Here is a 19,019-nt window from a genome sequence, read left to right as displayed (position 1 = left end):
TGCCAACATGCCAGTGTCAGATGTTATGAACCTAGCTATGAAGAACAAATAAATTCAGATATTTATCACTCAACAGCAGAGTACGATTAAGAAAAGTTAATGTAAATTTGTTTTTTCTTAATGGGATTCCAGATCAAAAGTGAAAAAGTGCAGAGCCTTGGTCAGATTCATTTTGGAGTACTGAACACTGAACCTCAAAATATTTATATATTTGCATTGGAGGCATAAACTGCAGATTGACCAGAATTATGCCATTGGTTTAAAGGATTAAGTTGGGACAGGTTGACAAATTTTTGCAATTGATTTGATGTTTTACAATAATAGAGATGTTCTGCTTGTTAAAATGCAAACCCTGCATACCTTCGGAGCATGAGCTTTGGGTTTTTAGCAACGTATTGTTCCATGAGCTCTAACAGCAGTGTCCTCATGATGTCGGTGTAGTATTCCAGCTTTCCATGCAGAGCGATAGTCAACAAAGATGCAAAATAAACTTTTTCTCTTGCTGAGAAATCTTTCTGATTCTCGAGTGTGTGGATAAACTATTTAAAAAGTATCATTCATTAGTAAGATGTTAAATAAAGGCACAAATTCCTAGAAACTAGATTCTGCTTTCCAAGTTCCAGAATTCACCAGGCTTTACTGGGGCCTTCAGCCCATCATCTCAGCGCTGGCTCTTTAAATGAGCAGCTTACTTAATGCCCATTAGGTACACCATATGATTGGCCAAAAAGTGGCATAGGTGATTTCTTGACTGGAAAATTCATAATTATCAGCAAAGAAGCCTGTGTGGATATGGAGGAATCAATACAATTAAACATTGAAATTGAAACAAGATGATCTAACAACATGGAGGGCTTCACTGCATGAAAAAAAACATAGTAAACATGTATATCAAATTTTAAAATATACATTTTAAAAAATAAAATAAAGCATGTTTGAAACATTACAGCTTTTACCTTTATTCAGTAAGCACTGCATTAGCTGGAACATTTATGACATTTTGGAAGTTTGTATGACCGAAAGTTTCTACTGTTTACAGATTTTGTAGAACTCTAATGCTTGGCTAAAGGAAGTCAATTTCTCCTCACTCCCTTCAATTTCTTTCCCCTTTTCTAAAGATGCTAGAACTCATTTTCCCTCTTCATAAACCTTGGAGCTATTCAGGTGACACTCAACATTGTTATATTTGTGGATTAGACCCACACCCTAGGACGATCACTCTTCAAAGTTTAGAAGCATTTATCAACAAGGACAGAAAGTCAACCACTGCTCCAATACAGGGTGAACATAAAGCCAACATATTTTGGACATCACTCCTAAAAGGTACACATTCCGCATTCAAACAGAAAAACAAAACAAGGCACTGTTATTTTGCTCCCATGTTTATTTGCTGATGTCTGTTGTTCCTACACCGGGAATAACAAACACTCACAACAATGCAAAAGGCATGGAAACCTGATAAAAAAATGGTCTAAAACTCTGTTGCCTCTGCTCTGCACCTGAGAAATTACCATTCCCCAGATAAAATACAGGGGGAAAAAAAAATCTCTCTCCAATACCCTGTGGGGTACAGTTTCCACTGATCATCCTCAGTCACTTTGCAAAATGTTGATTGGCATCAAGCTAGACAGCAAATGTAGATAAATTATGAATGCATGTGAGGGGGAGTATATGAATACAATGGACACAGAGCAGAGAAGCCCTTGGTTACTTTGCCCTCCATATACCAGGTCTTTTACAAAGTGCTAATTCTGTTAACTTCCTTGAATATGGCCTGGGGTGGGAAGGTGGGATATTCCCATTATCTACTGATCAGTAATTCATTCAGACATCAAGGGAGACTGAACAATTAAGTTCAAATTTACGTTGCATTTTGCACTCTATATATATATATATATATATATATATATAGGGGAATTAAGCACTTTTTTCAAGTTTGTCATGTCTTCTCAGCAAGAATGCTCACAGATGACAGATTAAACTGAGACATATTTATCTACTCTAACCATTGTGTGTCTCAGATTAAGCTATTTACTGATGGTTTAAATCATGAGGAGCAGGGGAGTTCAAAACCAGAAGGCATGTTTTTAAGGTGAGAGAAGAAAGATTTTAAAGAATCCCATGGGGCATTTTTTTCACACAGAGGATGGTTCAAATGTGGAATACAGGTACTTGAATAGGAAAGGTTTAGACAGATACGGGGCAAATGCAGGCAAATGGGTCTAGATTAGTTTGGGAACTTGGTCAATATGGATGAGTTGGACCAAAGGGTCTGCTTCCATGCTGAAAGGCTCTTTGATGGAATATGAATTTCTCAACTATTCACAACAGCCCTTTTTTTTCAAAAAAACAGAGTTTGAGAGATCACCAATTTCCTGTAGTGATAAATTGGGACTCAGTTTGTGCTGCAGTTCAACACCACTAGAAACTGGGTTGAGACTGTCCAATCTCAGTTCATGGAGGATTTGTTGTCAGGATAGAAGAGAAACTTGCATCCCACTAATTCCTACAAAATTCAAATTAGATCCAAAGCTGAATCAGAGCAACAACGTCCTGCAGCACAGGCTTTCTCAAACCTTCTTTTATCTTACTAAGGCGATCAAATTATGGCAAGTTTTGACTTCAAGATATGAGAGCAGGTTTTGACCGGCTGTTCAGCATAAATGGGGTGGTAGCAACCTCAAAAAAAAGCTTATCGCCTCATTTGCAAAGAGATGGGACCTCCTGCCTGTTTCAGCCAGTAAGCCATTTTAATGTGAAAATCAATGTCCATTGTGGGTAACTGTGGTAGACAACTGGACAACACTGCAGGAGAGACATCAGAGAGGATGATACTATATTCGTGGCAATACAAGAACAAGAAGTAAGAGCAGGAGAAGAACGCATAGCTTGCCAAACCTACTCTAACATTCAATACAATCATGGATAATCTTGGAGTTCAACACCACCAATTCAACATGCACCCCAAATCCATCAATTCCTGTAATACAAAAGTATGTCCAACACAGCCATAAATGTACTCAATGAGGGAGCATCTATTCTGGAGTAGACAGCTCTGAAGACTCAACACTTTACATTAAGAAATTTCTCCTTATCTCATTCTTAATTCATCATTGCATTAGTCAGAGACTACACAGTCCTGTTTTTGATTCTCCAGTGAGTGGAAATAACTCCTCAGAGGTTACTGGGTCAGGCCCTTTCAGAACCAGGGAAATTCTCCACTGGATTCCAAAAAAATAATGAAGACTGCTGTCAGCTTGGACTAACTTTCTGCTGGCCAGATTGTTTTCTCAAGTGGTCTGAAATTGCAACGGCCCAGACCTGGCAAGCTGCAGCACTGCATCTGCAGCCTGCAGTTCACTATTACTGAGACCCTGCCTGCCAGACCCATTGTTTCCAATTAACAACAGAAAAGAAACTTTTTTTTTGTGCAACAAAGCTTTGTGAATGACTTTTGTCATTCAGTGCCATATGCTGTTGCTAACCGTAACCGAAAAATGCTACGTTACTGCTCTTGCACTAAATAGCACGCTTGAAATATGAATTATGCATTGATCTTACATTCTACCACCCCTATGAATGAAACAATAGAAGTAATGTATAATATAAGGTTCAGTTCCAACCCTCAATCTTTTTATCCTCTACACCCTAAAAGTTAATTGACTTATGCTCGAGTTTGACTTACATCGATCAAGAAAGATTTGCTGTTCAGCAAATTCGAAAACTGGTTCAGTGCTATCTCTACTGTCTGTCGCCTTGCCTCTGGAATGTCCAGTTTGCCAGTTATCATGACATCATTTTCTCCGTCCTTCGATGGTAGGAAAAAGACACGATCCGTGTACGTTTTATAATCCAGAAAAGGAATGCCTACATCATTCAGATCATTTGAGTGGTCTTCCATTTCAGTCACTAGGTCTGCAAAAAAAAATTGTTCATCAAAAATAACTCTACAGGTTGTCCAATTTATTTCAGATATACTTTTGAATATTTGTTTCATTTTGGCATTTGATATATATAAATCTAATTTAAAAAGCAGCAATTCCACTGATCAGCATTGATGCGTGATACAAGAAAAATCTTTGAGAGCAATGATACATGTAAAAGGTAAGTGTTAATGAGCTTTCTCTACATAATGTGTGTTTTAAGTAGGTTAAAGGTATGAAGATATCCACAATCCACAGGATTCACTGCTTGAAATGATTCAGATAAAGGCTGGAGAGATTTAACAGGATGGCATGGAATGGATGGAATTTATTTCACTGCTGATTATCTTTAATCATACTGACCAGATAATTATCTTTATTTATATGATCCAACAGTTTGAAAAAACACTTTGCATTGATTTAATGCCTCCAATGATCACTAGACATCTAATTTACTTCACAACCAATTAAATACAATAATAACTATGTTTCAAAAGTAACATAAAAACACCCACAGCAATCAATTAGCCAATTTTCACACAGTAACTCCCATAGTCAGCAATGTGATAATTGCTAGGTCATCTGCTTTTCCGGAAAAAAAACAAACTGCAGATGCTGGAAATCAGGTACAAAAACAGAAATTGCTGGAAAATCTCAACAAGTCAGGCAACAGCTGTGAGCAGCAGAGCTCTGAAGAAGGGTCACTTGACCTGAAATGCTAACTCTGATTTCTCTCCACAGATGCGATGAGATTTTCCAGCAATTTCTGCTTTTCAACCTGCTTTTATGATGTTGATCAAAAGGTCAATGGCTAAGGAAACATCTCCTGCAATCATCAGGAATAGGAGCATCTTTACCAGTGAACTCTTTCTTGCATCGATCTCTCACACTCTCCTCAAGACTCTCCAGTTGAAGCTGAATCTTCTTGTACTCTCGCTCTGCTTGCTGGCTCTTGCGCCTAAAAGCAAAAACAGTATTTTTCCAAAGCTGTCACTTTTGTCCATGTAAATAAACAGAGCTCTTGTAAAGGTTGAATTTGATTCTATTTACCTTGATAACAGAGTAAAAGCAAAGTTTTTGAATCTGGTTTCAATCTATTTCACAGTACTTTCTGGCCAAAATTGACTTAAGTAGGAGGTGAATCCCTCTGAAGAGGCAATGTGTTGCCGACAGCAGGTATTACAATTTGACATTAAACGAGTGACCAATTAGATTAGATTAGACTAGATTACTTACAGTGTGGAAACAGGCCCTTCGGCCCAACAAGTCCGCATCGACCCGCCCGAAGCGCAACCCCTCCATTTACCCCTTACCTAACACTACGGGCAATTTAGCATGGCCAATTCACCTGACCCGCACATCTTTGGACTGTGGGAGGAAACCGGAGCACCCGGAGGAAACCCACACAGTCACAGGGAGAACGTGCAAACTCCACACAGTCAGTCGCCTGAGTCGGGAATTGAACCCGGGTCTCAGGCGCTGTGAGGCAGCAGTGCTAACCACTGTGCCACCGTGCCGCCCACAGTCACCAACCAGTAGGTAATTCAACAATTTGTTTTGAATTGGAGGATAGAAATGGCAGGAGAGAATAGGGAAGATGCTCACTCCCTATTACCAGCCAAATAAGCTCTTTTAGGAGCAAACTAATGGTTCAGGGTGGGCAAGACAGGCTTTTCGATCGTCACATGGCAAACATTTTGGTGCATGCTAGTTGACAGTTGTCTGGCTTGTTGCAGAGAGATCTGAAACATTGTTTCAAACGGTGGAAATGCACTAATTTGTAGGGCACTTTGCTTCAACTGAGCACATTAACTTTATTTTGACTGCGTGAACACTCCCCATTGGATATAGCCCTGAGAAATTGTCTGCTCTATTCAGCAAGACAGTAGCAGGTCCCATCATGGCTACTGTCTGGATCTGTTGCTGGCCAAGTAGTACTTCGTATTTAAAAAATACTGTTGCATAAGCAAATGTAGCTGAGATGGGTTGTTGAAATCCAGAATTTAACTGGGTTTCCAGTCGTGCTTTTAAAAACAAGCGTCAGAGTTAGGATATATATTCTGACTGGCACCCAGCAGGAGTTTAGTACACAGGAGGTGTGGACGTGTCTCTAACCATATGGATTTTGGAACCTTTCAACTTCCTCATACATAAAGATTTAATCAATCTATTAGCTTGTGTAAAGGTTGTTGTAGTGATGAAGAGAATGTTCATAAGTCGTCCTATTGGACTGATAATCGGTCAACAAATCCTTCAACTACTTCACTTCATTGTCCAAGGGTTGAGGCAAACGATACAGATAATGACACTGAGCTAAGCGGAAGATAGTTAGAACAACATTAGAGACAATAACAGGTAACCTGAAGATATATATGTTTTCATTCAAACACACTCAGAATTACATTTTGACAATTAATTTTCAAAAATGGAAATAAACTATAACATACAAAGCAGCTGGTGGGGGGGATCTTCACTTGTTCCTTTCTGCGGCAGCTATGCTTCACTTATGAGCTACTTAGTGAAATTAGCAACAATCTTTGCAGCAATTTTCCTGGCTTTACTCATTTATGTGCTTATAAGGCTTAGAGCTGTACAGCATGGAAACAGATTAGATTAGATTACTTAAAGTGTGGAATCAGGCCCTTCAGCCCAACATGTCCGAACAGCAACCCACCCAAATCCATTCCTCTACATTTACCCCTCTCCCCTCACCTAACACTATGGGCAATTTAGCATGGCCAATTCACCTAACCTGCACATTTTTGGACTGTGAGAGGAAACCAGAGTACCTGGAGGAAATCCACGCAGACACAGGGAGAATGTGCAAACTTCACAGACAGTGGCCTAATGCGGGAATTGAACCCAGGTCTCTGGCGCTGTGAGGCAGCGATGCTAACCACTGTGCCACCATGCCATCTCTGGAGCATTGGAGGCTGAGGGAAGTTTCTAAAATCATTCAGTCCAACTCATCCACACTGACTAGATATCTTAAATTAATCTTGCCCCATCTGCCAGCACTTTGCCCATATCCCTCCAAACCCTGCCTCTTCATACACCCAGCCTTTTAACTGCTGTAATTGTACCAGCCTCAACCACTTCCTATGGCAGCTCATTCCATATACGCACCAACCTCTGCGTGAAATCATTGCCCCTTAGTCCCTTTTAAATCTTTTCTCTCTCATCTTAAACCTATGCCCTCTAGTTTCAGACTGCGCTACACTGGGGCAAAGAGCTTGACTTTTCACCCTATCCATGCCCCTCATGATTTTAGAAACTTCCCTCAGCCTCCAGTACTCCAGGGAAAACAGCCCCAGCCTATTCAGCCCCTCCCTATATATCAAACCCTGCAACCCTGGCAACATTCTTGCACATCTTTTCTGAACTCTTTCAAGTTTCACAACATCCTTCCTAAAGCAGGAAGACCAGAACTGAATGCAGTATTCCAAAAGTGGTCCAACTAATGTCCTATACAGCCACAAAATGACCTCCCATCTCCTATACTCAAAGCACTGACCAATAAAAGGAAAGCATACCAAATGCTTTCTTTTTTACCCTATTTACCTGGGACTCAATTTTTAAGGAACTATGAACCTTCTCTCCAAGGTCTCCATGTTCAGCAATACTCCCCAGAACCTTGCCATTAAGGGTACAAGTCCTGTTCTGAATTCCAAAACACAGCACCTCACATTTAGCTAAATTAAACTCCGTTTGCTGCTGCTTGGTGCCCCGGCTAATCTGATCAAGATCCTGTTGTACTCTGAGGTAACCTTCTTCACTGTTCACCAACACCTCTAATTTCTGTATCATCTGCAAATTTATTTACTTTATATATTTTAAGAGGTGAGGCATCGCCTCCTCTTTTACATTGACATTTTTCATGATGTTGCTACTTATTTCCGAAGTTCTCTAGCCTTCTCCACAGTAAACACTGATGCAAGATACTCATTTAGTATCTCCCCCATCTCCTGCGGCTCCATCATAGGGAGTCCTGCTGATCTTTGAGGGGCTCTATTCTCTCCCTTAACATATTTGTAGAATCCCTTTGGATTCTCCTTAACCCTATTTGCCAAAGCTATCTCATATCTCCTTTTTGCCCTCCAGATTTCCCTCTAAAGTATACTCCTACTGCTTTTATACTCTAAGGATTCACTCAATCCCTGCTATTTGTACCTGACATATGCTTCCTTCTTTTTCTTGACTAAACCCTCAATTTCTCTAGCCATCCTGCATTCCCTGCATCTACCATCCTTTCTCTCTACCCTAACAGGAACATACTGTCTCTGGAATCTCGTTGTCTCATTTTTGAAGGCTTCCCACTTTTCAGCCATCCCTTTACCTGCAAATATCCACTCCGAATCAACTTTTGAAAGTTCGTACCTAATACCACACATTTGGCCTTCCACCAATTTAGAACTTGAACTTATAAATCCGAGCTATCCTTTTCCATCACTATTTTGAAACTAATAGAATAATGATTACCGGCCCCAAAGTGCTCCCTCATTGAAACCTCAGTCCTGCCCTGCCTTATTTCCCAAAAGTAGGTCAAGTTTTGTTCCTTCTATAGTAGGTACATCCAACTTTTATTTAAAACCTGCATATCGTATACCATTCATAGATATTACAGACAACTTTGGTTTGCAACTAAACAGGCGTACCGGTGCACACCAACAATTAACACAGAAGTTACACAACATTCCATGCTGCTTCTCTCACGTTGCTGCACGTATTTGAAATAAGATAGGATACAGAAACTTATTCAACTGTAACTATGCATCAAAGCCTTTTTTTGCTGAGTATTAGCAGAAAATATTCAACATACCTGTAGCAGTAAATAGACACACCAATAATCAGCAACATTGGAATCAGCACAAGTGGCAATATAAGACCAAGTGGCAGCTGTGCTGGCGTGTCATATCTTACTTTCCCCAGATAGTATTCACGGTATCCCATTTTAACCTGGTCAGAAGAGAGCAATTTTCAGAATGCATTAATGTTTTATAGCATTTAATTGAAATGGCAACAAGATAGAAAATATTTTAATCAGTGTTTCTCCAAAGAGCACAATGGCAATTAAATTGTTCCATTATTAATTCAGAAATGCAAAATCAAGCCAAAAACAATAACTTTCTGTTCAGATTAAAGTTTCCAGCCACAAAATTCTGGTTCATAAAGGGAGCTGTGGTCTGTGGAAAGCTGCAAACTAGAGATCAACAGAACAAAGAAAATAATATTGCCCGTAGTGTTAGGTAAGGGGTAAATGTAGGGGTATGGATGGGTTGCGCTTCGGCGGGTCGGTGTGGACTTGTTGGGCCGAAGAACCTGTTTCCACACTGTAAGTAATCTAATCTAATCTAACCTAATATACTATTTAAAAGGATCCCAGTATTTGCCTGAACTGTACTGGATATTTGCTTGTGAAATTCAAAAATAATCCCATAGCCTTGCTGACTTATCACTGGCCAATATCCCAGAGAATTAGACTATGTTGAAGGTGGCAAATTCTGCTCACCTTCCCTCTCCTAGTTTTTCTCCACTGCTTCAAATACTTACTTTTTAGCCTAAATTATGCAATAGTTCCCAGAACTATAGTCATTTCTATGCTCCAGCAACAGAGCATAAGGAATGTTTTTCTAACCCCTCACCTCATTATTAAATGCCAATCTCAACAAAGACCAAACAAACAGAAAATAATGTTTCTCCAGTCACTCAGTCATCAAAACCATTGATAACTTTAAATACTTTTACTAATCCTATTAAACTCTTTGAATTAGAGGTGGTGGTAAGAGTGCAGAACTCAGGAGAGGTTATTAAAATCTCCAAATATGTTCGAGTGTATGGAAAGGTTAGCAATCAAACTTCAAGCACACTGGACAAACAAGTGCCAATGTGAAGAGGGGCAGTTAAATCGGGACTGAAGGTGTCATATCTGAATGCACGCAGGATAAGGAACAAGGTAAACGAGCTTGTGGCACAGATTGAAATCAGCAGGATGACATGATGGGCATCACGGCAACGAGGCTGCAAGGGGACCAGGACTGGAAGCTGAATATTCAAGGATATACATCCTATTAAAAAGATGAGCAGGTAAGCAGAGGGGGTGGGGTTACTTTATTAGTAAGAAATGAAATTAAATCAATAGTAAGAAACAAAGTGGGGTAAAATGATGTAAAGTCTGGTAGAATTGAGGAACCTCAAAAGGTGAAAAAAAACCATAGTTGGAGTTACGTACAGGCCTCCAAACAGTAGTCAAGAGCTGGGGCACAAGATACACCAGGAGATAGAAAAGATGTGTAGGAAAGGCAAAGTTACAGTGATCGTGGGGGATTTCAATATGCAGGTGGGCTAAGAAAAATCAGGTTGGCAGTTGATTGCAAGAAAAGAATTTGTAGCATGTCTACAAGATCGCTTTTTGGAGCAGCTTATGGAGGAGCCGACTGGGGAATAGGCAATACTGGATTTAGTGTTGTGCAATGAGGCAGACTTGATAAGGAAGCCTATGATCATAATATGAATTTATTCTGCAATTTGAGGGGGAGGAGATAGACTCAGGGGTGACAGTATTACAGCTGAATAAAGGCAACTACAGAGGCATGAAGGAGCAGCTGGGAATAACTGACTGGGAGAGAAGCCTAGCAGGAAGGACAGTGGAACAGCAATGGCAGGACTAATTCAGGAGACATACCAGAGATTCTTCCAGAGGGAAAAGAAGCATGGTACAAAGAGGATGAAGCAACCATGTCTGACTAGGAACGTCAGGGATACCATAAAAGCAAAAGAGAAAGCATATAATGTGGCAGAGGGCAATGGGAAACCAGAGGATTGGGAAGCTTATAAAGACCAACAGAAGCAACAAAAAAAAGGGAGAAGATTAAATATGAGGGTAAGCTAGCCAGTAATATAAAGGATGACTGAGTTTTTTTAGATATATAAAGGTAAAAAAAAGGCAAAAGTGGACATTGGGCAGCTGGAGAGATAGTAGTGGGGAACAAGGAAATGGCTGAGGAACTGAATAATTACTTTGCGTCAATCTTCACAGTGGAAAACACGTGCAATATCCCAAATATTCGAGAGTAAAGGGGCAGAGCTGAGTATGATGGCCATCAATAAGGAGAAGGTGCTAGAAAAAACTGAATGGCCTGACAGTGGATAAATCACATGGACCAGATGGACTGCACCCCAGAGTTCTAAGGGAGATACTTGAAGAGATAGTGGAGGCATTGGTGGTGATCTTTCAGAATCGCTAGAATCAGGAAGGGTCCCAGAAGACTGGAAAATCGCTAACCAGACACTCCTGTTTAAAAGGGGAGTTAAGGCAGAAGTTGGAAAATTACTCACTGATTAGCCTAACCATGGTCGTGGGTAAGATCCTGGAATCCATTGTGAAGGATTAGGTTTGGAAGTGTATAGTAAAATAGGGCAAAGTCAGCACGGTTTGATCAAGGGGAGGGTATGTATGTCAAGCCTGCTAGAATTCTTTGAGGAAGTAATGAGCAAGATAGACCAAGGAGAGCCAATGCATGTTATCTATCTGAACTTCAAGAAGGCCTTTGACAAAGTGCCGCACATGAAACTACTGAATGAGGTAAGGGCCCATGGTGTTGGAGGAAAGGTGCATGCATGAACAGAAGCCTAGTTGTCTGGCAGGGGGTAAAATAGTCCTTCTCAGGATGGCAGCCAGTGACAAGTGGTGTTCTGCAAGGCTCAGTGTTGGGACCACAACTTTTCACTTTATATATTAATGATCTAGATGGAGGATCTGAGGGCATTCTGGCTAAGTTTGCAGAAAAATAGGTATGGGGACAGGTAGCACTGAGGAGGCAGGGAGGCTGCAGAAGGATTTAGACAGGTTCGGAGAGTGAGCAAAGAAGTGACAGATGGAATACAACGTGGAAAAGTGTGAGATCATGCACTTTGGTGGGAAGAATAGAGGCAGGGACTATTTTCTAAATGGGGAGAAGATTCAGAAGTTTGAAGTGCAAAGAGACTTGGGAGTTCTAGTCCAGCATTCTCTCAAGGTAAACTTGCAGGTTGAGTCAATAATTAAAGAAGGCAAATGCAATGATGGCATTTATTTTGAGGGGACTTGAAGATAAAAGCAGGGATATACTTCTGAAGCTCTATAAGGATCTGGTCAGATGACATTTGCAGTATTATATACATTCTTGGGTCCCATATCTCAGGAAGGATGTACTGGCCCTGGAATGTGTTCAGAGGCATTTCACGAGAATGTTCCCAGGAATGAAAGGCTTAACATTTGAGGAATGCTTGAGGACTCTGGGTCCACACTCAGTGGAGTTCAGAAGGATGAAGGGGGATCTAACGGAAACATACAGAAAACTGAATGGCCTGGACACAGTAATTGGGAAGATGCTTCCATTGGTAGGAGAGAGTAGAACCTGAGGGCACAGCCTGAGAGTAAAGGGAAGATCTTCTAGAACAGAGATCAGGAGAAACACCTTCAGCCAGACAGTATCAAATCCAAGGAATTCATTGTAACAGAAGGCTGTAGAGGTTAGGTCACTGAGATAGATAGGCTCTTGAGTATCAAGGGTTACAGGGAGAAAGAGGGGCTCAATGGGCTGAATGGCCTAATTTCTGCTCCTATGTCTTATGGCCATTTGAAGTATAACCTCTCCTTTTAGTGAAGGTAGTCTAGAGAAGGCTGAATATTTTACTGTTTTGCTTAATTGTACAGAGTCTGCAATAGAAGCAAGCTTGGTGGGCCAAGTACTCTATTCTCATTTCTTATAAATTTCTGAAAGGAGCTCTGATAAACCAAACACTAATCCTGTGATATCGGTCTTCCAAGAAAAAGGCACAAAAGTTTAATTTCTGTTTCAAATGAGACCTTCAAACTTTGCACTCTTACAACTGGCCTGCACTGAGCTCTGCTAATCACAACTACCTAGTTTTGATGACCAAGCAATGTTGATCCTGCTGAAGATGTTGGCCAAGAGTATGAAAATTGTCTCACTGAAGTAACCCAATGGGTTACTGCTTCCACTATCAGTGCAGGGGAAGCAGCTTCCACTATCAGTGCAGGGGAAGCAGCTTCCACTATCAGTGCAGGGGAAGCAGCATCATGGATACTTGAGTCGATAACAACTTATTCAGATCAATGACAATGTAGAGATCAACTAAAGTAAGAACTGAAGGTACGTACAACAAATTCTGGAAGATCATCATTTGTATCCCGTTTTACCCTCTTGGGTGTTGGCTGTTTTTCAGGTGGAGTACACACAAAGTCATTCATGGAAAGTGTTGTAACTTTACACTCCTCTGTCCCAATGTAAGCTTTCGCTTCTTCCGGTGTCATCGCCTCATTCAGACATTTTCCCTAACGTATTAAATGATTGAAAAATAAAACAGAGAACAAAAACAAAAGTAAAATAAGTCATAAACTGAAGCATTAAAATGTTCTGCCTTCCTTTTACATCCAAGCACCTTTGGAATTATCAACAAAATTACAAATTTGGGAATGGATTACAGAGGGGTTAAAGATGTTATTGCAGGACATCCATCATTCAGGAAATGTGCATGTAGCCATTGCAGTCTTTTTGACATATAGTGGATCATATCAGACATCAAGCAGAGGCAGGAATTTTCAGTGCAATTAAGTAGTATTAAAATAAATTCCCACTGCTTGGAGCTTCCCAGGGGTTATGAAAACCATCAAAGTAAGGGAGGTGGTAGCTGCCAACTCCACAACGCCTTCTCCAGCATTGCCATCAGGCTAGAAAGTGTAAGATTGCTAACCCAACTCCTCTAGGAGGCTTTTGTACGCCCCAACAATTAAAGGCCTTTCTCTCCACCCTGCTGTGATCGTTGACCCATCTCCTTCCCCTCCCAATTTTTGAAGGCCATTCCCAAGGGTATCCGATAATGGTTTCCAGCACCACAATAAAAGCACAATTTTGCTGTTGCTGTAAATCTGAGATAAAAACAAGTGCTGGAGAAACTTTTCAGTTATGTAGCATTTGTGTACAGAGAAACAGAGTTAACATTTCAAGTCTGGTATGGCTCTTCAGAAATGGTTTCCAACCATTGGTTTTCCCTCCCAGCCACCAGCCAGGCAGTCAATTTGTATGGTTCCCAAGTGGGTAATAAAATGAATTGATAATGAGATCTTGTCATGTTTGGTGGTATCTCCGTGTCCCCAGCCTTGCCAAATTCCTCAAGAACTCCTGATGAAAGTATCACGCCATTGTTTCCAAATCGCACTTTAAAATAGAAAGCCCAAAACAAAAACTGAGAGCAAGCAAGAGGCTACATTTCTTCACATTACTATTCCACTGCATACATGGAATTCAGAGAGTGTGGAAAACAATGGTTTACAAAGAGATATGTGCAGTTTTCAAATCAAAGACTCAATGCTACAGTGGAAACCATACAGAAAACAAGATGCAGCTTCTTGTAGTATTTCATTTTCAAATCATTGTTCTTGAAGTGCAGTCACTCTTGTTCTGTAGGCAGACTCGGCAATGAGCATGCACAATCTGAGATACTCCAAATAACAATGAGATAAAGTGACCAATAACATGGATTCTGCTGACACTGAACGAGGGATGAATATTGCCTAGAACTCCAGAAACACTCACAGGAGTACTATGGAAATATAATATCCTGAACAGGTAGACTTTATTTAAGTTCCAGAAATAACTCAGTAACTTTAGCAACTGTGTCACTACAGTACCACAGGGTTGCAAAGTAAAATAAACTAATTGGCATCAAGGCTAATGACGTGCACCTAAAATTTGTTCTTCTCAACCCTCATTTTATCTCATTCTTTTCAGTCATGTTGCATCAAATTGTGTGTAATCTGCATACAAAATTAAAAGACAAACTAAATTAGGATATAAAAGTGTGATTAAAATTGAACAAAGACGATAGACACAGAGGAATAGATTTGTGGAATGAACATTCAAATAGAAGATAGAGGAGCATTGTACTGTATTATTAGCAACCTCCTTTGAGTTTGATAATCCCATCTAATTTTGTAGATTGCGTTATGTATTATGACCTAGACATAAATTGAAATTCAACATTATGTTAAAATGTCAACAGAGCGGATGGGGCTTGCCATGCTGTCAGTCCCTATGAAGGGTGATTGGAGGATTCAAAAAGATGAGTGGCTAAAATAACAGGACAATTACAAAGACTGCTAATGGTGTACGCTTGAAGATTTGAAAAGTATCCTTCAGCAACAAAAGATCTGATCCAATAAATGGAGAGGGTTCAAGTAATTCTAGTCAAGTAAGAGAATGATATAATATTCTAAATACCTAGTTTTTTTTTGTCTAGGTGGAGATGGGAAAAAGAGCTCGAGAAAAAAAAAACTGACTGTATTTTTCACTCCTAAGTGACCTGTCATTACATCAAACATCTAATGCAGAGGAATGGATCTGACGATGCAGTTTGAACATAGCTGCCAGACCTACGGGAAACATTCATTGCTGGTCACTGCACTGGATGGCACAGTTGTGGATCTGGCTCTATGCTGACCAAAAATAGCTGCAACCAGTTCTGCATGGGTATTACTCGGGTGGTGCTCTCAGATGATACATTTTGGCTCAATATATTAATGCAACTTATACCATTAGAGTGCACTTGCCAACAGGCCACTAAGGCAGCCCTAGACACTGATTTCATATGCGATTGTGGGCGGCACAGTGAGTGGGTGGCATGGTGGCACAGCGATTAGCACTGCTGCCTCACAAGCGCCAGAGACCCAGGTTCAATTCCTGACTCAGGCGACTGACTGTGTGGAGTTTGCACGTTCTCTCTGTGTCTGCGTGGGTTTCCTCTGGGTGCTCCGGTTTCCTCCCACAGTCCAAAGATGTGCGGGCCAGGTGAATTGACCATGCTAAATTGCCCGTAGTGTTAGGTAAAGGGGTAAATGTAGGGGTATGGGTGGGTTACGCTTCGGCGGGTCAGTGTGGACTTGTTGGGCCGAAAGGCTTGTTTCCACTCTGTAAGTAATCTAATCTATAAGGAATGGGAATGGACATTTTAGATTAGATTAGATTCCCTAGAGTGTGGAAACAGGCCCTTCGGCCCAACAAGTCCACACCAACTCTCTGAAGAGTAACCCACCCAGACCCATTTCCCTCTGACTAAGGCACATAACACAATTTCAACTAAGGCTGAAATTGAACCTGGGTCCCTGGCACTGTGAGGCAGCAGTGCCAACCACTGAGCCAATTTAAAGAGGATAATCCGTAGAATTATTTTTAAAAATTATTGATTCATTGTACGCGTGCATCATTGCTAAATGCCAGCATATACCGTCCACATCCAATCACGCTTGAATACGTAGTGGCGAACTGCCTTCCTGAATTGTCACAGTTTTCGTGATGCAGGTATTTTCAAAGTACTATTGTACAGGGAGTTCCAGAATTTTACCCCATGATGAATAAACAGTGGTACAGCTCATGGTCAGGATGGTTTAGAATTTGGAGGGAAACTTGCAAGCAGTGTTGTTGGTGATTCTAAACTTCTACTATCATTGTCTGGGCAATGGAGACTGTTAGTATCAAATACGCTTGCAAAGCAGCTTTGGCGAGTTGTTGCAATGCACATTGTTATTGGTACACAGTTTTGTTACTGTACTCTTGTGTTGAACCAAAAAAGTTGCTTTGTCCTGAACAGTATAGAACTGGAGTGAGGTTGGAGTCATATTCATACAGACAAGTGGAAATTATTCCATCATAGCCTTGGCTTCCGCCATATTGATGGTAGACTAGTTTTGGAGAAGCTCCAAATACAGTTCAGAATTCCCAGATACTATCTACTCTTGTAGACATAGTATTTGTGTGGTCCTTTGGTTAATAGTTACTCCCAGTATGTTGGTGGCAGTGTTCAAGCAATAGTAATGTTGTTGCAGGTCATGGAAAAACTATCAAAGTCTTTTCTTAACAAATTTCTGGTGCAACTATAGAACCAGACTACAACCTCGGGTGAGCTCTATGTATATAGATTTGATGTGACAATCCAGAACAATTTCTGAGATTAATTACACACAGTTAAAATCTAATACAGTGAAGCTAATCTGAAAGTTCAATAAAGCATGAATGAAACATGTAACACAAGACAATGTAAATAATAAAAAGTAGCAAAAAATCTTTCAAATCTCACATCTAACAATTACCTTAATTAAGATTGGTGGTTGTTTGAGCACGTAGACATCATTTTCAAAACGCTCAAAGACCGGATCCTCTACATATTCAAAAGTTTGATTTTCATTAAAATTGTCCAACATGACAAAGATATAAACATTCTTCTGGTTTGCAGGTGGTGATGGGAAGATGAGCACTGAACTATTTGTACTTAAGGCTTCAGTTTCATTCTGCAAGAGAATATAAAGATTTCACATATAAAAACTTTTTCTTCCTTCCAAACAATAATTGCAGCAATATCTGCACCCATAATGTGTTCAAATTATTAAATTTGCTTATATTAAAACTATACATCCAAATGAGGAATGGTAATTAAATAGTTTGTAAGTAGCAACATTTGCCTTAAAATGCACCATCCTCTGACAGAGGAGAGAATTCTACCACTCAGACAAGATATCCACTGCATCAAGCAAATGAGACCCAGTTGAGAATCTTTGGAGACACTTTGACTTTGCACAATGTTTTAAGGTTGAATGACTAACTAGTAGACAATCTTGTTATCCAACAGGTCTGTGACACAGTGAGATAGTGTCCCTGCCTCCAGGCCATAAGTTCCAGGTTCAAATCCCATTCCAAGATTTGATGGTACCCTAATAACATGGTTATAAACAGGTTGATTAACAACCTGTAAATCCTTCTCATACAGTGGGCAGTAAGACTGGGAGAGTCACCTGGTCAGCCATGCTTCATGTGGAGTAGTCCCCTCAAACTATACCCTCTGGCAACAAACTAATGACCTGTTCAAGAAAAGTTCTCTATGGGAACAGACATAGGTATGTGCTTTGTCTGCTCCATACACTATTAGGTATTTCAACCATTTTCACAACTGTCTAATGTTAATAATGACACTTGATCTATTTTAACAAGTAGCTTTGGTTGCACTTCATACAACAGACATAATGATCTTTTATAGGTTGTCACTCAGAGGTTAAAAGGGTAAGAAGCAAATGATATATTCTGAAAGGAAATGACATTTATACTTCCTTTGCTTTAGAATTCAGAGCCTTATTACATTTACAAATTAACAAGTTAAACATGATTCAAACAAACACCAAGATGCAAAAATTATAAATATACTCAATTTCATTTTGGCATGAACATAATCCATAGGAGGTATATTCGGCTATTAACTTAATTACATTAACCTTACTTCTTGAAAATGACGAAACGTCAATCATAACGAGAAACAAACCTTTTCTACAAGTTGTCCGTTCTCCATTACTTTCACTCTCATGACGTATTTTTGTACAGCATCAAATCCCTGTCCAGTCACTGTGATATTTCTTCCCCCACTACATTAAGAAAGCAAATTATTTAGTGTGACTGAATTATTAACATGGGCAGATGACAAACAAAAGAGAAATGTACTTGAGAAGCGTAAATAAAAGCATCGAGGAAGAAAAAAAATCTGTACATGAGAAATGTAAAACTGAAAATAAGCAGCGAGAACAAAAGGAAGACTGAATTACAAAATGAAAAAAGACCAATTTATTTTAGACGTAAACCACACTAAGGATGATTAATTGTCAGCTGTTAAATACATTGAACACATCTACATAAATCATATTTTCTACATCTATTTTTGACAAGGTTGAACTGATTTAGATTTCACCCAAAAATATAACTACTCCATTTGCAGTTAATTTGGAAAGGGAATCCTCCTTCCTCCACTCAAGAAAGAAAGAAAATGGTTCAAATAGTCATTTCTATTAGATATTGACTCAACATCATAGAGTTAAAGCTTTTGCCCTGTGAACTGAATAGACCAGCAAGGCAAATTAGTTTCGTGAATTCACACTATCGGCACATAGTCCCATTCTCATATCTTCCCAGCTTTTCATATTTTCTTTCAAATATTTAACAGAATCATACAAGGCTGGGTATACAAATTGTCTGGTTCAGATTATGAGCAGGATCTGAT

At 39.9% G+C, this 19,019-nt stretch overlaps 1 protein-coding gene across 3 annotated transcripts in view; it reads right to left on the bottom strand.

The window, feature by feature from the left end:
* Positions 1-19,019, bottom strand: part of LOC132826702 (plexin-B2-like) — a 265,158-nt gene that overhangs the window by 21,024 nt on the left and 225,115 nt on the right. For all 3 annotated transcript variants that reach the window (XM_060842787.1, XM_060842789.1, XM_060842788.1), the window contains exons 19-25: positions 18,291-18,390; positions 17,071-17,268; positions 13,087-13,260; positions 8,743-8,879; positions 4,781-4,881; positions 3,686-3,915; positions 361-539 (exon numbers count right to left, since the gene is read on the bottom strand). In XM_060842787.1, the coding sequence (XP_060698770.1) occupies positions 361-539; positions 3,686-3,915; positions 4,781-4,881; positions 8,743-8,879; positions 13,087-13,260; positions 17,071-17,268; positions 18,291-18,390 (1,119 nt within the window). The remainder of the gene's footprint in view (positions 1-360; positions 540-3,685; positions 3,916-4,780; positions 4,882-8,742; positions 8,880-13,086; positions 13,261-17,070; positions 17,269-18,290; positions 18,391-19,019) is intronic.

This window comes from Hemiscyllium ocellatum, chromosome 23 (genome assembly GCF_020745735.1).
Source record: "Hemiscyllium ocellatum isolate sHemOce1 chromosome 23, sHemOce1.pat.X.cur, whole genome shotgun sequence".
Taxonomy (NCBI): Eukaryota; Metazoa; Chordata; class Chondrichthyes; order Orectolobiformes; family Hemiscylliidae; genus Hemiscyllium; species Hemiscyllium ocellatum.
Note: the sequence above shows the minus strand (reverse complement) of the source record. Positions and strands in the feature narration are given on the sequence as shown.